Source organism: Adiantum capillus-veneris, chromosome 16 (genome assembly GCF_014529385.1).
Source record: "Adiantum capillus-veneris isolate H3 chromosome 16, ASM1452938v2, whole genome shotgun sequence".
NCBI classification, from domain to species: domain Eukaryota; kingdom Viridiplantae; phylum Streptophyta; class Polypodiopsida; order Polypodiales; family Pteridaceae; genus Adiantum; species Adiantum capillus-veneris.
In genome coordinates, this window is record NC_140946.1 from 124,587,539 (window position 1) to 124,608,720 (window position 21,182).

At 43.6% G+C, this 21,182-nt stretch overlaps 1 protein-coding gene across 3 annotated transcripts; it reads left to right on the top strand.

Annotated features, from left to right (window-relative positions):
* Positions 1 to 1,196: 1,196 nt before the first annotated feature.
* On the top strand, positions 1,197 to 21,020 carry LOC147439813 (nudix hydrolase 11-like). Of its 3 annotated transcripts, XM_086484404.1 has the most exons (6): positions 1,197 to 1,690; positions 19,662 to 19,804; positions 19,878 to 19,997; positions 20,425 to 20,510; positions 20,593 to 20,637; positions 20,767 to 21,020. In XM_086484404.1, the coding sequence occupies exons 1-6, from the start codon at positions 1,249 to 1,251 to the stop codon at positions 20,825 to 20,827; spliced, it is 897 nt and encodes a 298-aa protein (XP_086340530.1). In that variant the 5' UTR covers positions 1,197 to 1,248; the 3' UTR covers positions 20,828 to 21,020. The 3 variants fall into 3 exon arrangements, with proteins under 3 accessions (XP_086340530.1, XP_086340529.1, XP_086340528.1); XM_086484403.1 differs by having other exon boundaries at positions 1,205 to 1,690; positions 20,425 to 20,637; positions 20,767 to 20,827; XM_086484402.1 differs by having other exon boundaries at positions 1,205 to 1,690; positions 20,425 to 20,827.
* Positions 21,021 to 21,182: the final 162 nt, after the last annotated feature.

Below are 21,182 nucleotides of genomic sequence, written 5' to 3' on the forward strand. Positions count from 1 at the left end.
TTTAAATGAAAAAGGTATGTACTCAATAAAATACAACTGCACTATAAATATACATACATATACATAAATATACAGAGAGAGAGAGAGAGAGAGAGAGAGAGAGAGAGAGAGAGAAGTTTTGAAGCGGGTCTGCTTCAAAGGAGCATCCTAAAGATTCCTTTTAAATTCTAAATTTTTACGATTCTCAGATAGGAATACTAGATTGACGTCATGTTATTACATCAAATCTTCCCGGATTTGATTCATTAGCAAAAGTCCCACATATACAAAGGAGGGAGATTCGAGTTTGCCACACAGGATACACACAGTTAGTCAACTTACCTAGACCTTTTTGCCAGCCAAATTTGTGTGATCCGATCACGACCCCCCAAGCTCAAAAAATGAATGAATGTGTCCTTCGCCCCCTCCATTCGCTGTGGGCTTTCCAGGCACTCCACTCTCTTCGCCCTTGGTCTATCACCTACATCACTACCCTTGCATCATCTTGGCCTTTTGCTCACAACAAGCCCCATCTCCATCGAAATTCTCTCTCCCCCTCCTTCATTCTCTCTACGACACCTTCGTTCAACGACCCTCGAAACAATCGCTCCTTGCAAAGGCTGCTTGGGGAGAGATAGAGTGGCCACATGACACATTTCCTGTGAAGCCTTGAAGGCGTCACAAGAGAGCGAGAGAGAGGTGGATTGCCATTAATACGAGGGAATAGTATGATGTGTGTGCGTGTGTGTGTGTGTGTGTGTGTGTGAGAGAGAGAGAGAGAGAGAGAGAGAGAGAGAGAGAGAGAGAGAGAGAGAGAGAGAGAGTCCCCGACTCTGAAGCTCATATGTGGTTGCGACATGCATGAACTATTAGTTCTCTCTTTAATAAAACAAGGTCGTCTAAAGTAGACGAGGGCACTGCTCATAGTGGCACAATAAAAAATAAAATCCTGCGCAAGACTGAGGAGCTTGGTGACAAGACGGTCTGACGGAGGAGAAGAGCTGTAGAACGCGAGAAGTCACCGTTGCTGGTCGATTATACTTTACACACCCAAATTCTACCACGTTGATCCTAGAATTAGTTAGTTCCTTGCATGCAAGCCACACACCCTCACACGCCAATTTTTCATTGGCCAAAGCCCATGCCTTAACGGCAGTGCCAAAAATATAAACAAAACATTTCCGTTGGACAGAACCTTGGCACTCAAAAAACCAATTTTTACGACAGCAAATTAGCAATCGATTCGAGACTTTTCGAGTGCATTTTCCCATGTTGCTGGCGATATTCTGCGTAGGCGTGTTGTTGGCACTGGCGTCGCGCTTTCTCCGGAGAAGAATTCGGTACGCATGTGCGCCTATCGCCCTCAACAACATGCTCAAAGGCCCTTCAAGCAGAGCTCGAGCATCACCTATAGGCAGGTCCAGCACCAGCGCGTCCTTCGACGCTCTCGATGGTTGGAGGACTCTTGAGCTGTGGAAGCGTGCAGAGCAGAGTCGCCCTTTCTGTAGCAACTCATCGAACTCAGATGATGGGTCAGTTGATTCGGCATCGAACATCGGCTTGCCTCAGTCTGTTGCAGTCTCCAAGAGCAATTTCCGACTCGCGTTTGCCAGAGGTTATGCTGCCGTCCTTGTTGGCCTTTTCCAGAGTGACGATGGAGAAATACGAGTCATTCTTACCAAACGAGCCCAAGCTCTTTCTTCACATTCTGGTACATTTTCTGCTTGAGAGCACATAGTGTAAGTTAATGCACATTGAATCCAAAGATTCCAAGATAAAGTTGTACCCGCACATACTTCATCAATGCAAAGATACCCACATCCATCTGTATGTAGGTACAAAATCTTGGATGTAAGTGCGCTTGCACATGCATGGGTGAAGTTTAAACCAAGCATTTAACTTAGATATTTCTCTGGTGTTTTGGTTGTTGCCACCAACACTATGTCTCGCTTTTTGAATGCTTCTTGAGGTGGCATGTTCTCTCAAATAGCTCAAAGGTGTGTTCAGCCCTCAAAATTATTTCCAGCTTATGTACAAAGGTCCATCTGATTGTGACAACTTGCATCTTCACACTTATCGACCGTGGGCATCAGCCCTCAGATTATTTCCAGCTAATGTACGAAGGTTGGTCTGATTGTGACAGCTTTGATGATAATGACGGTGTTGCAAATGATTATGTTAGCTCTTTTACTCATGCCGTAGGCATTTAAATGGGAGGAGATAGTTCGAGTTGGTTATATTCTATGACATTCTTGTCAGGATTGCAAGCATTAGACCCACCATGATCCAATCGCCATCAATCTTGTGCTAACTTTCCTCAAGTAGAAATTGGAGATCATTGAGGAGAACATGTTTGCTTATAATGAGTCCTTATTTAGGAATAAGGCTCCAAAATTTGAGCTGTAGGGCATGCAATACAAGTGAGGCTAGATGTGTCAGAGTGGATTTCACTTAGTTGATGGTTTGCAGGCCTAAGAAGTCGAAGGTGATTGGTGTCTGATGGATCCATAAGAATAAATACAAGGGAGGCAATAAAATGGAGAAGTACAAGGCTAGGCGTGTTGCCAAGGGCTATGTATAGAATCCTTGTGCGACTTCCATGCGACCTTTGTTACCCTTTGCTTAAGTCTTTGATGATTTCTTTTTTAGGATTGCATCAATAACTTATTACCCTTATGGATCATGATCCATTGAGCACACACCAATTCAAAAGTTATTACACCAACTTCTTTCCATATATATATAACGCGCATACTCAAAGGTCTAATGGATTCGAAAGTGATTTTTTCTTTCAAAACCAAGTTTCCAAGTCTGACTAGTCACTTTGCATTTTTTGCGGAGCTATTTTGGAAGAATTGTGTAGTCAAAGTTGTTAAAATTCAATATGAGTGTAGGTGTACGCTCTATAAGTTGTGCTCATGGATGTGGATCATGATCCATGTCCAGGCTCAGAATGGGATGACACTTCACATCCATTTTTAATTTTTAAGATCAGGGTTTTATTTTTGGTCGTGGTATTTGACAAAGATATTTGTCCGACCTTACCTTGGCTCATGTCAAAGTTGACAATGCAGAAGTGTAGAGCATAGTCAGACAAAATGGCATTTCGGGGGGGGGGGAGGGAAGGGGGGGACGGAAACGAAGTTTCTCTCCCGTTTCGGACCGGCCATTGCAACTTTTTTTAAAGGTTCAATTTGTAAGGATTAAACACATGCCTTCACTCCATCTCTTAGCCATGTGGGAACTAGCCCTAGAACACTCTAGAACATCTCATGAGAGCCTACATAAGAAGGCACCCTCCACAAGCTCTAAACATCACTTGTAGTTTACAAGCTTTGCTTATGCACTAGTTATTTTGTTCATTTCAATGATGTAAGTTCTCCTCTTGCATAGGCATTTTATTTCTCTCTCATCTCTCCTCATTTTGTGTCTACAACATGAATGCTACATGTGTGTATCCAAAAACCCAACAACTGGTATCAGAGCATTAAAGACCCCCATGGGCTCACTAGCTTACACTAGCATTCACTTTTAGGTGGTCTTCTTACACTCTCTCTAAAACGTTTTTGGAAGAGCTAAAAGAGGAGAAAGTCAAGCCTCACAAGTGGGCATGCAAGTAAACAAGTGGCCTTGAAATGTGGAAAGTGCTCTTCACTTGATTCTTGCTCATTCAACCACCTACTTTCTCTCTCCTCTAGGAATCTCCTTCTTCCCATCAAGCTTTTATGGAAAGCTTCAACTCTCCATCAATCCCAATCTTGATCTCAATGCTCCTTACTCTCACTTGCTTCATTCTTGCAAGACTAGGCTTCTACTAGCTCCTATCTTCGTCTATCTTATTCTCTACTTCACAAATAAGCTCTTGAAGTTTCCATGGCTATGCTTTCTTCAAAAACAGTCCATTTACTTACTCTAATCAGCCCCATTTCATGCTCCTTTGATGCCTAAAGCTCCGTACATTATAGTACAAGACTAGCTAACTAGTCACTAGCTACTAGTCACATTTTCATGAGTTTTAAGCTTCATTAATTCTCTGTTTTCATATCAGAGAATTAAAAGTGGAAAACAGGCCCTTAAATCTAATTTTTATGCTCTATTAAGCACTCTTAAGGCTTGGGCAACACTCTACGACACTTGCCAACAAAGACTACATCAATCGGGAGCATCTACATCACTAGTTCGAGGCCGATTCTACTTCAACAAAGGGGGACATTTGAAATCAGCAAAAACAGCAAGCAATAGGCTGATTTCTCATCATTCCACACTCTTCAACAAAGGCGGAAAAGGACGCTTCAACTCTACTTTGAAGTGGCAATACATTGCCGCACTTGGTAACCCAAAAACAAGCATTTTGTAACTCTATATGCTACATTTTACCTGCTTCATTTGTATGCTATTGTAACGGGCCAAGACACCATCAAGAGAGTCTCTTGATAGGACCGCTCTTGCCATTGCATATTCACCTACCATCATACACTATGGGTAATGATAATCTATCTATCTTTAATGGGGTAGGATTCCACACTTGGCAAGTTAAGGTAAAGGGATATCTAATGAAGAAAGGGTTATGGAGCATAATCACATCTAATATTGATGAAGAGAACCCACCTTCACGTGCACAATAAAGTGAATTTCAAATTAAGGATGAAAAAGCATTGGGCATTCTTCTCACAAGTGTAGCGGATGAGATAGTTCACTATTTAGACCAATCCACTACCGCTAAGCATGCATGGGAGATACTTGAGAGGAATTTTGGGGCAAAATCAAAACACTCTTAAGATTTCTCTTAAAATGCAACTCTATAGCTTAGTTATGCAAGAGGGTGAAAGCTTATCTAGCTTAGTTAATAGACTAAAAAGCATTTGCACGCAACTAAGTTACATAGAATGCAACATAAAACAAAATTGCTGTATTACTTAAGTCTCTTCCATTGCAATATAATAATATCGTGACGGTCTTAAAAGAGAAGGAACCAATTCCTTCACTTGAGAGCATTGTCAACTCTTTACAAGAACAAGAGAAGAAACACACACATAAAGAAGAGAACACCTCACAAGCTTTGTATGTTTCATCTTCTTCTAAAAAGAACTTCAAAGCATGTAAGCATTGTGGAAAGACAAATCATATGTATTTCAATTGCTACAAAATCAAGAAGTGTGGTAAAGTGGGGCATGCACCTCAATTTTGTAACCACAATGGGCTCAACACCGACACTACCTCCGACATTCAACGAGGTAAAAGGTCTTCCAACAAGGTTCACTATATGCATAGTGATGATGATGACGACAACGAGGATGCTGAGAGCATCAACTTCATCCATTCAACCATCTCTTCTCCTTCCTCTAGTTTTTAAAAGGCATGTGGAGGGTAACGCCAAATATGGCTCAAAATCCAAATCCAATTATGAGTATGATGATATTTACTAAATGTTCATTTTCAGCCCATTATGTTTAGTTACCCACTCCTTAAGTTGTATCCTAAGGGTGATGATGCTTTGTATCTCTTTGAGCCATAGTTACCGGGGAACGCCCCGTTCCGGCGTTACGGGGGGCAGTTCCCTTCCCGAACGTTCCAGAACGTCCCGAAATGTCTGACGTTCCGGGTGGCCAATGCAAACCGGAACGACCGTTCCGGAACGTTCCGAAACGCCCCCGGACCGTTCCGGAATGCCCCTGGAACGGCCAACGGCTACAAACAAATTTGGCAAAAATTGAAAAAATTGAAGTAAATGTTTGGGCTTCTTTTGAAAGTGTGCAAGGCCTCAAGGACTCATAAAATGCACCCCCCTCCCCCTTTCTCTTCACAAGCTAATCCTCAAGGCTCAAGCTCTCTCCCTCTCACTCTCAAGATCTCTCCCTCTCAAGACTCACTCTCTCAAGGCTCAAGGCTTCAAGCCTTCAAGCTCTCTTCCTCTCCCTCCCACTCTCTCAAATCTCTCCCTCTCCATCTCTCTCTCTCTCTCTCTCTCTCTCTCTCTCTCTTTCTCTCTCTCTCATCATCTAGTCATAGCAAGGTTGAATGGTCTTCAAAACGAGTTTTTTGTGAGTATTAGAGTCAAAGCACTCTAATACTCCTTGTATTTAAACACAAGGAGCTAAAAATTGCACTATTTGGGTGTTTTTTATACCTCCCGTTCCGCGACGTTCCCGTTCCGGATCCCTAGCTGTCCCCCCGTTCCGCGTTCCGGGTAACTATGCTTTGAGCACCGTTTTATGTTGTATCAATGTAGGGCATAATGTTGTATCCATATGAGAACCATTATGTACCACATTAGACCCAAAAATGATGTATCCAAAATGTATGAACCTTCTACATACCTTTGTGCAACCTTAGGAGTTCCAAGCATGAGTTTAAGGGGGAGTTTGTAAGGATTAAACACATGCCTTCATTCCATCTCTTAGCCATGTGGGAACTAGCCCTAGAACACTCTAGAACATCTCTGAGAGCCTACATAAGAAGGCACCCTCCACAAGCTCTAGACATCACTTGTAGTTTACAAGCTTTGCTTATGCACTAGTTATTTTGTTCATTTCAATGGTGTAAGTTCTCCTCTTACATAGGCATTTTATTTCTCTCTCATCTCTCCTCATTTTGTGTCCACAACATGAATGCTACATGTATGTATCCACCCTAAATTTGAAGTTCACGTTGTTGTGCACGTGAAGGTGGGTTCTCTTCATCAATATTAGATGTGATTATGCTCCATAACCCTTTCTTCATTAGATATCCCTTTACCTTAACTTGCCAAGTGTGGAATCCTACCCCATTAAAGATAGATAGATTATCATTACCATAGTGTATGATGGTAGGTGAATATGCAATGGCAAGAGCGGTCCTATCAAGAGATTCTCTTGATGGTGTCTTGGCCCGTTACAATAGCATACAAATGAAGCAAGTAAAATGTAGCATATAGAGTTACAAAATGCTTGTTTTTTGGTTACCAAGTGTGGCAATGTATTGCCACTTCAAAGTAGAGTTGAAGCGTCCTTTTCCCCCTTTGTTGAAGAGCATTGAATGATGAGAAATCAGCCTATTGCTTGCTGTTTTTACTGATTTGAAATGTCTCCCTTTGTTGAAGTAGAATCGGCCTCGAACTAGTGATGTAGATGCTCCCGATTGATGTAGTCTTTGTCGGCAAGTGTCGTAGAGTGTTTCCCAAGCCTTAAGAGTGCTTAATAGAGCATAAAAATTAGATTTAAGGGTCTGTTTTCCACTTTTAATTCTCTGATATGAAAACAGAGAATTAATGAAGCTTAAAATGTGACTAGTAGCTAGTGACTAGTGAGCTAGTCTTGTACTATTAATGTAAGGAGCTTTAGGCATCAAAGGAGCATGAAATGGGGCTAATTAGAGCAAGTAAATGAAGAAAACATAGCCATGGAAACTTCGAGAGCTTATTTGTGAAGTAGAGAATAAGATAGACGAAGATAGGAGCTAGTAGAAGCCTAGTCTTGCAAGAATTAAAAACCCAACACAATTTGGGGCAAAATCGTAAGGGCTGCTTTTTGCGAATAGAAATGCGTGGGCGAATTTGGGAGCGAACCTGTGTGCATGCAAGGTTTTTGTATAAGTTGTAAACTTGTAACTTATAGGTTTACCATTTATGAAGGTATATTACCATTTATGAGTTTGAGCATTAAGTTTGAAACTTTTGGATATAACTTTTTATTTTTCAATTCTGAATACATCTATGGCCCCTACTAAGCTACTTGTTTTATGAAATACATTGTTTACAAATTGAAAAAAAAAAGCAAGGTGAAAAGGTACGTAAGGTACGGTACGTATTTGGTCCGTCGTGTACGTAGTACCCAATGGATTGAGTTGTTAGGTACGTAAAGTTTGTATGTTTTTTTTTTCTCAAGCCAAAAACATACAATACGGTCCATACTCTCCTTATGCAAGGCTCTGCAGGTGACTTCTTATATCTGTTGCAAAGAAAGATCTCTATAATAAGGCGCCCAAATAGCCTAGAGTAAGGGGAAAAACGAGCATTGGATAAGCTTGTGCTGTTTTTTTGATATATGTTTAAAAAAAACGTATAGTACGGATCCATACAGTATGGAACCATATTGTATGGACGTACGGTACCGTATGGATCTGTACGTACGTCTGGAAACAACCTTGAAAAAAAGTGATGTTTCTTAACCGATTCTGCCTCGGGCGAAACTCTGGAACATGGATTTTCCCGTGTCCATTTCTGCTGTTTCTGTTTTGGGTGGTGACTATGGTCTAGAGATGGAGACAGAATACTCGAGCGAGAGAAAGAGAGAGATTACTTGAACCGCAATGAATTAGGTTATCATTACAATGGGGCAGAGTTTGTTTATATACTACTTGGGGGTCTTAAGTACCCTTCACATGAATGGACATGAACGGCCCAACCCAAACTTATGTCAAAGAAGTAAAATAAATACCTAAAATGAAGAAGCAAAAGATCAGTCGTCTCGAAACATGTCTCCATAGCTTTCATGATCGACTTGATCTTGTTGGTCCATGAGCCTGTGAAAATGAGATCATCCACATAGACAATCACTATTGCAACCAAAGAGTCATTAGAGACAACATAACATTTGGAATCTGATGAGATACGCCGTAACCCCAGCTTCACGAGAAACTGGTAAAGTGTGAGGTACCCCTATTGTCCATCATGCTTCAGTCTATACAATGCTTTCCACAACTGAAAGACCCAATGCTCCTTGCTTGATATACGGAACCCAGGAAGTTGCTCCACATAAACTTCTTTATCCAAATCTCCGTTCAGAAAAGCACTTTTGACATCCATTTGGAAGATAGGCCAACCAAAGTTGGCTGCAAGAGTAAACACTGTGTGTATGATAGTCATGCGTGCGGTGGGAGCAAAGGTCTCCTCAAAGTCCACGCCTGGTCGCTGTGTGAAGCCCCGAGCAACAAGTCTCGCCTTGTGTTTGTCGAGGGAACCTTTGGCCTTGTACTTTGTCTTGAAAATCCATTTCGTAGAAACCACCTTCCGCTTGTTGGGCCTGGGAACCAAAGTCCAGGTTTTATTATGCTCGATAGCGTCCAGCTCTGTTTGCATGGCACGCTCCACATAAACTTCTTTATCCAAATCTCCGTTCAGAAAAGCACTTTTGACATCCATTTGGAAGATAGGCCAACCAAAGTTGGCTGCAAGAGTAAACACTGTGTGTATGATAGTCATGCGTGCGGTGGGAGCAAAGGTCTCCTCAAAGTCCACGCCTGGTCGCTGTGTGAAGCTCCGAGCAACAAGTCTCGCCTTGTGTTTGTCGAGGGAACCTTTGGCCTTGTACTTTGTCTTGAAAATCCATTTCGTAGAAACCACCTTCCGCTTGTTGGGCCTGGGAACCAAAGTCCAGGTTTTATTATGCTCGATAGCGTCCAGCTCTGTTTCCATGGCACGCTTCCAGCAATCATGTTGGAGTGCTTCCTTCACTGAGGAAGGCTGGAACCAGCCGATAGGGCGGTAGACTTTGGCTTTCACCCAAAACCTTACTTTAGACTTTAGGACACAGAGAAACTTTGCAAATAAAAACTTGTAACGCGAATTGACACTTCAAACACACACGGCTTGGAAGCTAGAGAGCTACCAAGCAGACGCTGACACCTGTTGGCCCCAAAGACTGGCGCCCCTTTTGGTATGTCTTTATTCTTAGTGCAAAGAATAACGATCCGATCACTTTCACCTAATTCCTTCAAGCTGTCCGGACCTGTCCATGGTTGTAATTGCAGGTTTTTGACCCAATTTCACCAGCATAACGACGCAAAGTCCCTGTAAGTCAAAAGTACACGCCTAGGACGCTTTTCCCCGCGTTCTCGAAGCTTTACGGTGAGCTGTAGAACGGACGAGTTTTCACGCGAGAAAACGCTTAGTTTTCGCAATCCTTCCCAATGGAATTGTGCGTACCTGTGGGGGATTAGCAATTAGCGAATCCGGTTCTTGTTTAGAATCCGGTTCTTGTGAAAGAAACCAACAACTAGGGTTAGCAGTTGCCACGTCCTCGTGACAAAGGCTCCCTCATGATAGTCGGGTTCTTTTGTTCAACAACTCCGTTCTGCGAAGGAGTGTAGGGAGTATTCAGCTAGTGCTGGATGCCTTCTGATTTGCACCACTGTACAAAGTCCTTCGAGGTGAACTTACCCCGTGTCTGAGTGAATATATTTGACGTGCAAGTCCTCCTCCTTTTCGACCATCGTCTTCCAATTCTGAATGAAACTGAAAGCCTCCGACTTGAGCTTTAAGAATGAAGCCCAAGTGTACCCGTTGAAATCATCCACAAACACAAGCAAAAGCTGTGAGCGAGAAAATGAAGGAGTGCTCATCGGGCCACATAGATCAATGTGAACAAGTGCGAGTGGTGCTGAAGCTCTATTGAATGCCTGCTTTGGAAAGGCAACCTTGTGTTGCTTGCCCATCTAGCAAGCCTCGCATATGCGTGATGAGGAGCGTATCACTGGTAAACCCTCCACCATGGAGGTCCTAACAGCCTGTTGAAAACTGCTGATAGCGTAGATGTCCAAATCGTGCATGCCATAGAGAAGAAGACTCCGTGGTCCAAGACAGAAGAGCAGTGAGGCGGTATAGGGAACCATTACGCTCACCGCGTGCAAGTGCCAAGAACAGTACCTGTCGTAGAATCAGAAATGGTCACTGTGCCACTCCCAATGTGTATGTCAGCTCCGTGAGAGTCCAAACTCGACACAGAGAGGAGGTTGAAGGCCATGTCCAGAATGTAAAGCGCCTCCACCTAACTGAACTTCGGGTCTGAGGTAGAACGAAAAAGGAAAATCTGGCCTGTGCCAGACGCTGGAATCTCATGGTTGTCACCCATAGTGACAGTCTGTCCATGAGTCTCCCTGAGAGAGCTAAACCAAGACTGTTGGGGAGTCGTGTGAGTGGTGGCTCCACTGTCAACAACCCAAGTACCTGACTGGAATGTAGCAAGAGCATGGTCTGTTGTCGCGACAAAAGCGGTCGCCGTCGTCTTGTGAGAGGCTACAAATAGTAAGATGCTAGCCATGCGTGTCGAGGTGATGTCGCCTCCGATAGAGACAAGGTCGTCCCAGAGCTCCCGCATGCGTCGGGTCAACTTATTGAGTGAGTTGAAATCCTTGAATTAGATGTTGTACAACTCTTGGTCAAGTGTGATCTGTCTGAACAAACTGCTGACGTGTCAAAGCCCTGAAGAAGGGAGCCAACTTGCAGATGTCGGCCTAGGGGCCTAAACCCTAAGAAGAACAAGTAACAGAAGAAGAAGTCCTACCAACTTATGGGGACCCCGTCGATGGGGCCCCAAGTGAAATAAAGGAGTAAAATAAAGCAAGACCCGCACACACGCAAAAATTGATGACGTGGCAGATTTCCGAAAATTGCATTGACATGATGACGTGGCAGGCTGTACGGATTCTGCGTTTTGCGTTGGCGGATGATGTGGTAGGCTGTACGGATTTTCGTAAATTACGCTGGTAGCTTTTGGCATCGCTTTTTGGACCGGAAGCTTTTGAGTTTTGAAGGCTTTTCACTGTAACTGCTCTCAGGCCAAGGGCCTTTAAATATGAGGTAAGGGCTCATTCTCTGGCATGCTTCCTGGAGAGGTGCAGAGTCTGGAGAATCGGCTTGTACTGGGTTGATGCAATATAAAGAAATACCGAAAGGGGTGTCAAGGTTTGGGGCCAATACTCTCTGGGGTAGAATTCCGCCACTCCATGTTGCGTGTTGTCTCTCTCTATTTCAGTTCAGTTGTTATTGAAGTGCTAAAAGTCTGTGGAGTCTGTTCTTTTCTATTGGCATGTGGTGTCCGTCTTGTGACAGTAGTATCAGAGTATAAGGCGTGTGCTTTCTGAAAGCATACCGGTCCTACAAAAGAGCAGACAGAGCTATTGGAATTTTATTTGGGTATCTTTGCCCTCCAACCTGGATTTAATATGCTTTTCTGAAAGCATACCGGTCCTACAAAAGAGTAGACAGAGCTATTGGAATTTTATTTGGGTATCTTCGCCTTCCAACCCGGACTTAGTAGCCACTCCCACCCTTACTTCATCGCGCATCGGGCGCGCTCCCGTCTTCACCGCTCATGTCTTACAGGGCATAAGCCATTAAGATCACTTGCAAAAGAAGGATCCAAGATTTGTTTCGAGCTGCTGTTTTTCTCAGAGACAGTGCCATGTAGATGTTGATGTCTACAACTACCAAGCTGCACATTCCAAGGACTTGGCAAGCTTTCAAGAAAATTTTTGTTCGAAGTTATATGGTTTCTGATATCTTCCTTTGGAGAGCAACTTCTGGCAGAGTGGGGTATCCTGAAATGCTTGCCATGGAAACCCTAGAATATTATAACTTTAAGTTTCTCGACATCTCCCAGTAGATGTCTCTTCACGATCAGATGACCTTGGCTACCATCGCCAAGGTAGACAGAGCTATTTGCGGGAGGAGTGATGAGGGAGTCGTTGAACAACTCATGGACCGGACCTGGATGGTTATTTGCGTTGTTACAGGTTTCAGGATGGAAACTCAGTCTACTTTTCGAGCTCGACTGATGTCGAGATTACTTTTTAAGTTTGAGTTCTGTATGATCTTGTTTGGTGATCGTGTTTGGAATTTGTTTGAAATGGATGGTATCTATTTTGAACATGTTTTGGTGCCGATTTGAAATGTTTGACTCTGGTTTTAATACTGGTTTCATTGATTGATTATTTTCCTCCCGGGTAAAGAAGTGAGAAATAGTGTTTTGGTATTGTTTGAACCTCAGAACGACGCAAGCCGATGCGTGGGGAGCGTTTCGTTGTATGCTAGAAAACCTCCGAACGACGTAGGCCGATGCCTGGGGAGCGTTTGGTTGTATGCTTGAACCTCCAAGCGACACAGACTGGGGAGCGTTTGGTTGTAAAGTCCTCTAAGCTCATGGCCCGAACCTTTTTAGGTTATTTGCGGGGGGAGTGACGAGGTAGTCATTGAGTAGCTTCATACCGCAGACCGTTTGTCTTGGGAGTGCTCATCGGCGTTGTTTGTCGTGTCTTGTAACATGCATATGTAAGCATTTGTGTTGCATTGTGATGTGCCAATTACTGAATATTCCTAATTGGATGAGATTGGGTATGTAATTTTTTAGTGCATCAAGACACCCGTGAAGATCAGTACGGTATGGGTGTGATGGCTAATTTTACTATGCCGGAATATCAAGAGTTCCGATCTAGACGAAAGGAGAAGCTAACTCATTGATCAAAAGAGCAGAAAGGAGAAGCTAACTCCTTGATCAAAACGGCCGAAAGGAGAAGCTAACTCCTTGATCAAAAGAGCAGAAAGGAAAAGCTAACTCCTTGATCAAAACAGCCGAAAGGAGAAGCTAACTCCTTGATCAAAAGAGCAGAAAGGAGAAGCTAACTCCTTAACAAAAAAGAGCAAATTGAGTGTCCCTCGGAAATTTTTGAGCTAACTTGAGTTGTTTTGCAGATATGTTGTGATCGCGGACGATTACTCTCTTTCAAGAAGGGGAGATGTAACAAACTGCTGAGGTGGCAAAACCCTAAAGAATGGAGCCAACTTACATATGCCGGCCGAGAGGCCTAAACCCTAAGAAGAACAAGTAACAGAAGAAGAAGTCTTACCAACTTATGGGGACCTCGTTCGATGGGGCCCCAAGTGACATAAAGGATTAAAATAAAGCAGGATCTTCACACAGGAAAAACTGATGACGTGGCAGATTTTGGAAAATTGCGTTGACATGATGACGTGCCAGGCTGTACAGATTTCTGCGTTTTACGTTGGTCGATTACGTGGCAGGCTGTACGGATTTCCGTAAATTACGCTGACAGCTTTTGGCATTGCTTTTTGGACCAGAAGCTTTTGAGTTTTAAAGGCTTTTTACTGTAACTGCTTTTCAGGCCAAGGGCCTTTAAATATGAGGCTAGGGCTCATTCTCTGGCATGCTTTGTGGCGAAGGTGCAGAGTCTGGAGTACCGGCTTGTACTGTGTTGATGTAATATAAAGAAATACCGAAAGGGGTGCCAAGGTTTGGGGCCAATACTCTCTGGGGTGGAATTCTGCCACTCCATGTCGTGTGTCGTCTCTCTCTATTTCAGTTCTGTTTTTATTGAAGTGCTAAAAGTCTGTTCAGTATGTTCTTTTCTATTGGCACGTGTCACGTGACACATCCAACCCTATGTGTCCGTGGACAAGCTACAACATGATCAGGGTCCAGTCAGTTCAGTCAAGTCTAGATTAGCAGTGATATGGCACTTTTGTGAGTCTATTCATAGACCGTGCATGCCCAGTCACTTAGCATAGATGCATATCCTCCGGTTGCACACAACATGATCATCGAAATTCCCATCAGAATCCATTAGCATCAGTTAGTGGAATTTTCCAGTGCATTTAGCCTATTTTCCTGTTTATTGGTATTTTCACTTATTTTTAAGTGACTTTCCAACAAAAGTAGGTAGGGCAATTTTGCTAAGTTAATATATAAGCAAACCCAAGTTAGCACTTTCTGGCAGAAGAGGCAGCAGGAGCTTCCCGCTCAACAGGCAACTTCTCAACAATACCCCCCCTCAGCAGTAGACCCTTGCCATCCACTCCTTCCCTTTGGCGTTTCCTCCCAGCAAGCCATCGCCTACAAGTCCTCTTGCCTGGCGTTTTCCAACCTCAGCAGATACATCCCAGCCAGCGTTTTTCAGCTTTGACAAAAACGCCAGCATCACTTGCAGATTCAACGTTTTTTCAGCCTTGTCAAAAACGCCAGCTCAGCAGTAGCAAAAACGCAGAATTCAGTAGTTGGATTCTCACAGTTTTCAGCCTATGACATCGCAGTAGATCACCCCCAAGACGGTTGCAGATGTTCCCCCATTTTCAGCCATAAAAACGCAGCCAAAACAGTCATTTTCAGCCACCGAAACAGTCCCAGGATTCAGCGATTAGAAGATCTCAGATTTCAGCCACCAAGTCGTCGTCGTCATCGTCATCACCGTCGTCGGCATAGTCCATTGCATACGCATTGTACACCTTTGTGCAATCAAAGTAGACCACTTTCGCCGACGAGAGTGGGGCCTTCGGAGGAGGGTTTTACAACCTCTCGGTGTCGTATCTCTTCTCTCTCCTTCTCTTAGTCTCATTCACTTGCACGCACAATATCCACTCACTTTGTTCGTGATCATAGCACTCTCCATAAAGACGGAAAGCTCTCTCTTTCCCTAAGAACTAAAAGGAACCTTGAGCAATAAAGATCACTAATCTTGAGAAAATACAACATTCATTCCGCTGCACCTTACAGCACATGGTGCCCGTCTTGTGACAGACAACTCAAGTTGGCAATTGCCACGTCCTCGTGACAGTCTAATTTCTTAAATTTTTGCAATTTCAGCAAAACCCCCAATTTTCCTTAACCTGTAAATGCAATTTCCACTTGTAAAGCATCAAAATGCTGTGAAATTACTGAAATTTCAGCCACCTGTAAAATCCCCCTTTTTTCTGTGATTGATTTTGCCTGCTATTCCTTGCTGTATCGAGAAACGAGACCCCCTTAGTCTCAAAGCTTCATCAAGAAGCTGTGGGCTGTAGTGAGAGGAGAGAGAAAGATGAAAATCGTAGAGAGAGAGAGAGAGAGAGAGAGAGAGAGAGAGAGAGAGAGAGAGAGAGAGAGAGAGAGAGAGAGAGAGAGAGAGTGGGCTGAAATCGAAGAGAGAAAACGCCTGCTGTTTGCTTCCCGACGCGGAAATGTCCGTGAAGCAAGGCTCTGATACCAGTTTGAAGGAAGCGTTGGCAGTAGGAGTAGATAGCGCTTGCTATTCTTGCAGGTTACGAAGGAGAGAGAGAGAGAGAGAGAGAGAGAGAGAGAGAGAGAGAGAGAGAGAGAGAAGAGAAATCGTACGCAGGTCTTGGCGTGTGTGTAAAACGGCACACCTTTCAATGTTATCTTTTTAAAAGTGACCCTAGAGGTGGTTCACACCCAAAGAATAAATGAATGTATACAAGGGTGGCCAGAGGGCCTTTAGACCCAACAGGGTGATCGGTTGGGGTAAACGGATACCGCTAGAACCACTCCCCCGGGTCCCATTGGACTTGATCCAGAGGGTGGCTCTTCCATGTCATAACTGCCAATGTCTTGTATCAAGAGCTGATGGGTCAGGATCTAGCTCACAAGTCCTCCCATTGATTCCCACAAATGGGATCTGCTCAAAGAAAAACTCTGCCACCTCTTGTGCCTCTTTGAAGGCGACCCTCTCTCTGAACCTGAAAGAACATGCAGAAATGTTTGTCTGTACAAGCCCTAACTGCAATAAGGACCTCAAGTCAAGTGAAAGCCCCCATACAGCGGGGAGCCGCGTGCTCAAGAGGCTGTGTTGATATAGCCTCTACAATATCGTGACACATGCTCTGTACCCCCTCATGTCCCACATCTAAAGACTCTGAAGCTCCTAAGGAAGTGCTGTGAACTGCAACAAGTCCCCAAAAGTGTGGGCTAGAGCCTGTCGTACTCACCATGTGAGCATGAACCGCTCCCCTTGTCCTCCTGCCAACGGTACCCGAGTGCGCGCGCGCCTGTACTGAGCTGACACCCCTCTAATCCAAGCATCCGAAAAGCCCATCCGGTGCATAGTGCCCTCAAGGAAGTCCCAATCAACTTTGTCGTAAGCCTTCTCAAAGTCAGATGGAGCAACACAAGATCCTCTCCTTGGTGATGAGCGAGAGCAGTTGGATCTCAAAATGTGAAAATGTTGTCATGGATACTACACTCCTTGACAAAATCAGTCTGTGTCTCATGTATGATGCTCTCAAGTATCGGCTGAATTCTCAAACTGAGAGTCTTTGCTAGAATTTTGTAGGCTAAGTTGAGAATAGTGATGGGTCGCCATTGCCGAATCTCGTCCAGAGAGCCCCCTTGCTTGGGGATGAGATAAATCAAACCCTCACTCATGCTATCTGGCAACTCGCTATTGTGCAAAATGTGATGGTATGCACTACATAGGTCTCACCAAGAACCTCCCAAAACTCCAAAAAGAAAATCGGCGTCAAACCGTCCTCCCTGGGCTGCTACCAAGGGGAATTGCCCTTAGAGCCTCGTGAAGCTCCTCAGGCGGTAGGGGTCTCTCAGGCCTCTGGTGCATTTCCTCATTAACTAAGCAAAGCATCTGAGCCCACACCTACTCTCTGCATGCATCTCGACGCTCTGACTGTGGCTCTGTTGAAAGTAGCTCACAGTAAAAGTGAGCAACAAACCCATCTGATGTCCTCAACCGGCTGACACTGGTGCGCATGAAGAGGACCCACCTTCTCAAAGAACTTACTAGTAACTCTGTCTCCACATGATTCCATTGAGATGCCTTGTGATGCAAGGCAAACTCATGATGCTGCTCCTCGATGGTAATCAGCTCTTGTTGAGCCTGCTGCATATGTTCCTCCATCCAACAGCTACCTGGGTGATGCCGCTGCCTCTGTTGTAAGAAAGCAATGCCCCGTTTGAGCGGCTTCTCCTCCTCTTGGGCCGCAGCCAAGCGGGCTGCCGACTCCTGGAGGAAGAACCAACTAAGCTCCACAAGGCCAGTGGTTACTCTAGTAGCTAGGTCTCTTCAATCTTGGTGTGTCCAAACTTGATGTCCAAAGTGCCACAACCTGCTCTGTATCCAGCAAGATCCTCTCTGGGACTTATAAAGAGATGTTAGATATAGCTTGTATCGAAAAATTACAATAATGAACAATTCCCCTTAACTGTTCGATACAACTTGCAAGCCGCCACAATCTGCCAATTTTCAAAGCTCTGGCTCTTGAAATTTGACATTCAACTTGAATTGGAAATCTTGTGTGTGCTTTGGTTTGGGGGTTTTGGGTGGTGGTGTGGGGGGTTGTGTGTGCAGTAGGGAGTATACAGAGTGAGTCGCTGCACAACAAAAATTGGAATCGGCAACGTTAAAAAGCCACACAATTTTACGTAATAAAAGACCCCCAAAAATGATCTGTTCAGAAATGCGTTTCTGGGTTCGAAATGGCGTTTCATGCAACTATGAACCCATGAAGGTAGTAGTGATTTTGGCGTGGCTAGTGCTACAGAACGTAACAACGTTGAGATCTTTTCTTGGTCTTTCAGGGCTTTATCATAACTTTATTGAATTGTATACAATTGAAGCAAGCAGTAGCTTCAAGCCCAATACTTGAGGTTGTAAATCCAAATAACGGTTCGATCTATATATGGATGCTAGTAGTAGTATCGCAGTTGGTGCGGTACTAAGTCAAGATGGAAGGCCAGTGGCTTTTGAGTGCAAGAAGCTCTCGTCCCTACAATTAAAGTGGTCTATGCATGAGTTAGATTTGTATGCTATTATTCCTGCACTTTAAGATCTGGCGTCATTATCCTTACGGCACAAAGTTTAAAGTTTACACAGATGGTCATACCTTGGAAGTATTTTTATACTCAGCCATACTTGAGAGTCCGTCATGCTCGATTGATCAACTTAATGGCACCACAGATGGTCGTACCTTGGGAAGTATTTTTATACTCAGCCATATGTCATGCTAGATTGACCAACTTAATGGCAGACTTTCACATGGAAATTTCGTACAAAAAGGGCAAGAATAATGTTGTCACGGATGCATTATCACATTAGTCGTTGGGTTTGGAGTTGTTGGCTTGCTGCCTTGCTCTCTACTCGCTCTACCAAGTTTCTACATCAGGTTTCCCAAGATTGTTGTCTTCAAAGGCTCCTCCATTGTCTTCTTGGAGTTCGCTCCCCAGCTCTGCTTTTCAAGAGCCACCTTCAGCAAGTGGACTGGTTTTCATCCTCGCTGGTAGCTCCTTTTCAGTTCCAGTGCAGTGCTTTGTTGCTCATCCAGTGGCATCCACCTATAGTTTCTTGGTGATGTCAATTGCCTCTTCTCCCTCATCTTCATCATTGATTGTTCTCTGCCTTCAGTTTGTCCATTGCCTTCTGTGGTCAGATCCTACCAGTTGGTTGGCAATGCCTGACATTCGAGTTCTAGCCATTGCAAATGTTCATTTGTCCTTTTCACCGCTGGTGGCTTTTGGTGGTTCAGGTTCTTGATATACATTAGCAGAGTTTGCTTTCAGAGGCTGCTGTCATCCTCTCTCCATTTAGCTCGCCAGGGCACTTTTTACTCTCTTTTTTACCCTCGCCTTCCGTTTTTAAGTCTGTCATGTGGCTAGTTATAACCAGATTTTACAATTTCCAGATTGTCGCCTTTGGGATGCTTTGTAATCAGTGATGTGCTCAGAATCAGCACCGTTCGGGCATTCTGAGGGATTTTTCAAGTGATAGAAATCAGCCTCTTCCTGTGAGAAGAGAAGAGGAGGGATTTTTACGCCGTAGGAACAATCCTAAGTGACCTCAAAGGTCACTTGGGATTGTTGAACTCAAGACCTGATACTCCGAAGGGAACTGAAAGACCTTGGGGTTGTGTGAGCGCTTTATGGCATATGTTCAAGACCTGATACTCCAAAGGGAACTGAGAGAAGGTCTATTCTATCCAGTCTTGAACATATGACCTGATACTCCAAAGGGAACTGAGAGACCTTGGGGTTGTGGGAGCGCTTAATGGCATATGACCTTGGGGTTGTGTGAGCGCTTTATGGCATATGATCATGTTTAGCATTGTGCAAATAATTACTTTATTGGTTGATCGTTTCGAAGAATTAATTGTGTCGTCTTGACTTACCAGATTGAATTGTCTTTCACAATTTTAGGTGAAGTTGCTTTACCGGGAGGGAAGAGGGATGAAGAGGATGCGAATGATGCAGCAACTGCTCTTAGAGAAGCTAAGGAAGAGATTGGGCTGGATCCCTCACTTGTTAAAGTCGTAAAAACAGTAGAGCCTTTTGTTTCAAAGGTAACGGGATTTTCCAATTTGTTGCAAACTTGTTTAAATTTGTCAGCCTACCTACAATTGCTTCCACATGCAGAAACTCTTAAGAGTCACTCCAGTTATAGGATTAATAGCTGAAGGGGCTAAGTTTAGGCCAGTTCCCAATCCGGGAGAGGTGGATGCGGTTTTCAATGTACCTCTTGAAATGTTTTTGAAGGTATGCCATGCATGAAGAGCTTACAAGACAACCTTCAAATGTATATTTGTGCATCATACTCATCAAGCATCAAGTGCCCTGTAGGAGTCAAAACTCAAAACAATATGTGAGCGTTGGTGATTGAGTTTCTCTTCTTTATGCATTTTATTGTGTGCCTTGCTTTTTTGCTTTTGTGTTTTTGCGAGTGTCTTAGTTTCTCTTATAATTTGTAATATATATGTATGTATAATATGTGAGTGTTGTTGTCATTCGTTATTTAGAGTCAAACCTTGGGGTTTCTTAAGTTTGCAAGCTGTTCTATCTCTAGGAAATGAGGAAGTCCATATGTCTGCATAAGGAAGGCATAGCATCTCAAAGAAGCACAAAATATCATATTGCAGGTATAGTTTTAAACCATTTTATAAGTTGCCTTGTTTACTCAACACAGGACCAGGGTCATCGATACGAAGAAAGAAAGTGGTTCGGATATACTTACCGATTGCATTTCTTTGAACATCAAACAGAAAACAATAAGTTTATAATATGGGGTTTGACTGCTGCTATCTTAATACGTTGTGCATCGCTCATCTATCAACGATCACCTGCTTTTGAGGAGGTGGAAGCTCCAAACCAAGCTGATGGAACTCCACGTCTTTAACATGTACAATCTTCATACATTAAATCTTTGCTTACATTCAATCTATTACATTTACAATGGGCCTTAAACAGAATTCTAGCGAAAACATGGGGTTTGAAGGCAAGCTGTAACTTATTTTTGCTTGTGCTACAGTGGTTTGAAGGGAAAGTTAATGACAAAGCAAGACACAGGAGCCTTGATTTCTAGAGGCTAATATGTTTCAATCCAACTGAATTTCAATTAATTTGTCAAATGAGCACTCAAAATTTAGAGGGAACAGATTAATTAGAGTGTTAGTGTTTGGAACACTTCAAGGAAAAGTGTGCACATGTGTGGACATCCGCATGCTAGGTGGTGGTTTATGTGTACGATTACGTGTCGAGTGTTTTTGAGAATTTATTGTGGTATCTATGCATCCAAAAATAGTTTTTTAACATCTGAGAAAGGTGATGTGCTATCATTGGCTCGCTCACACGTGTCAAGGCTACTTATTATTACCAGATAGCAAGGGGAAGAGGTGATATGAAAATCAGAGAAAAGTAAGGGATCCCATGGATTGCTATCTTGTG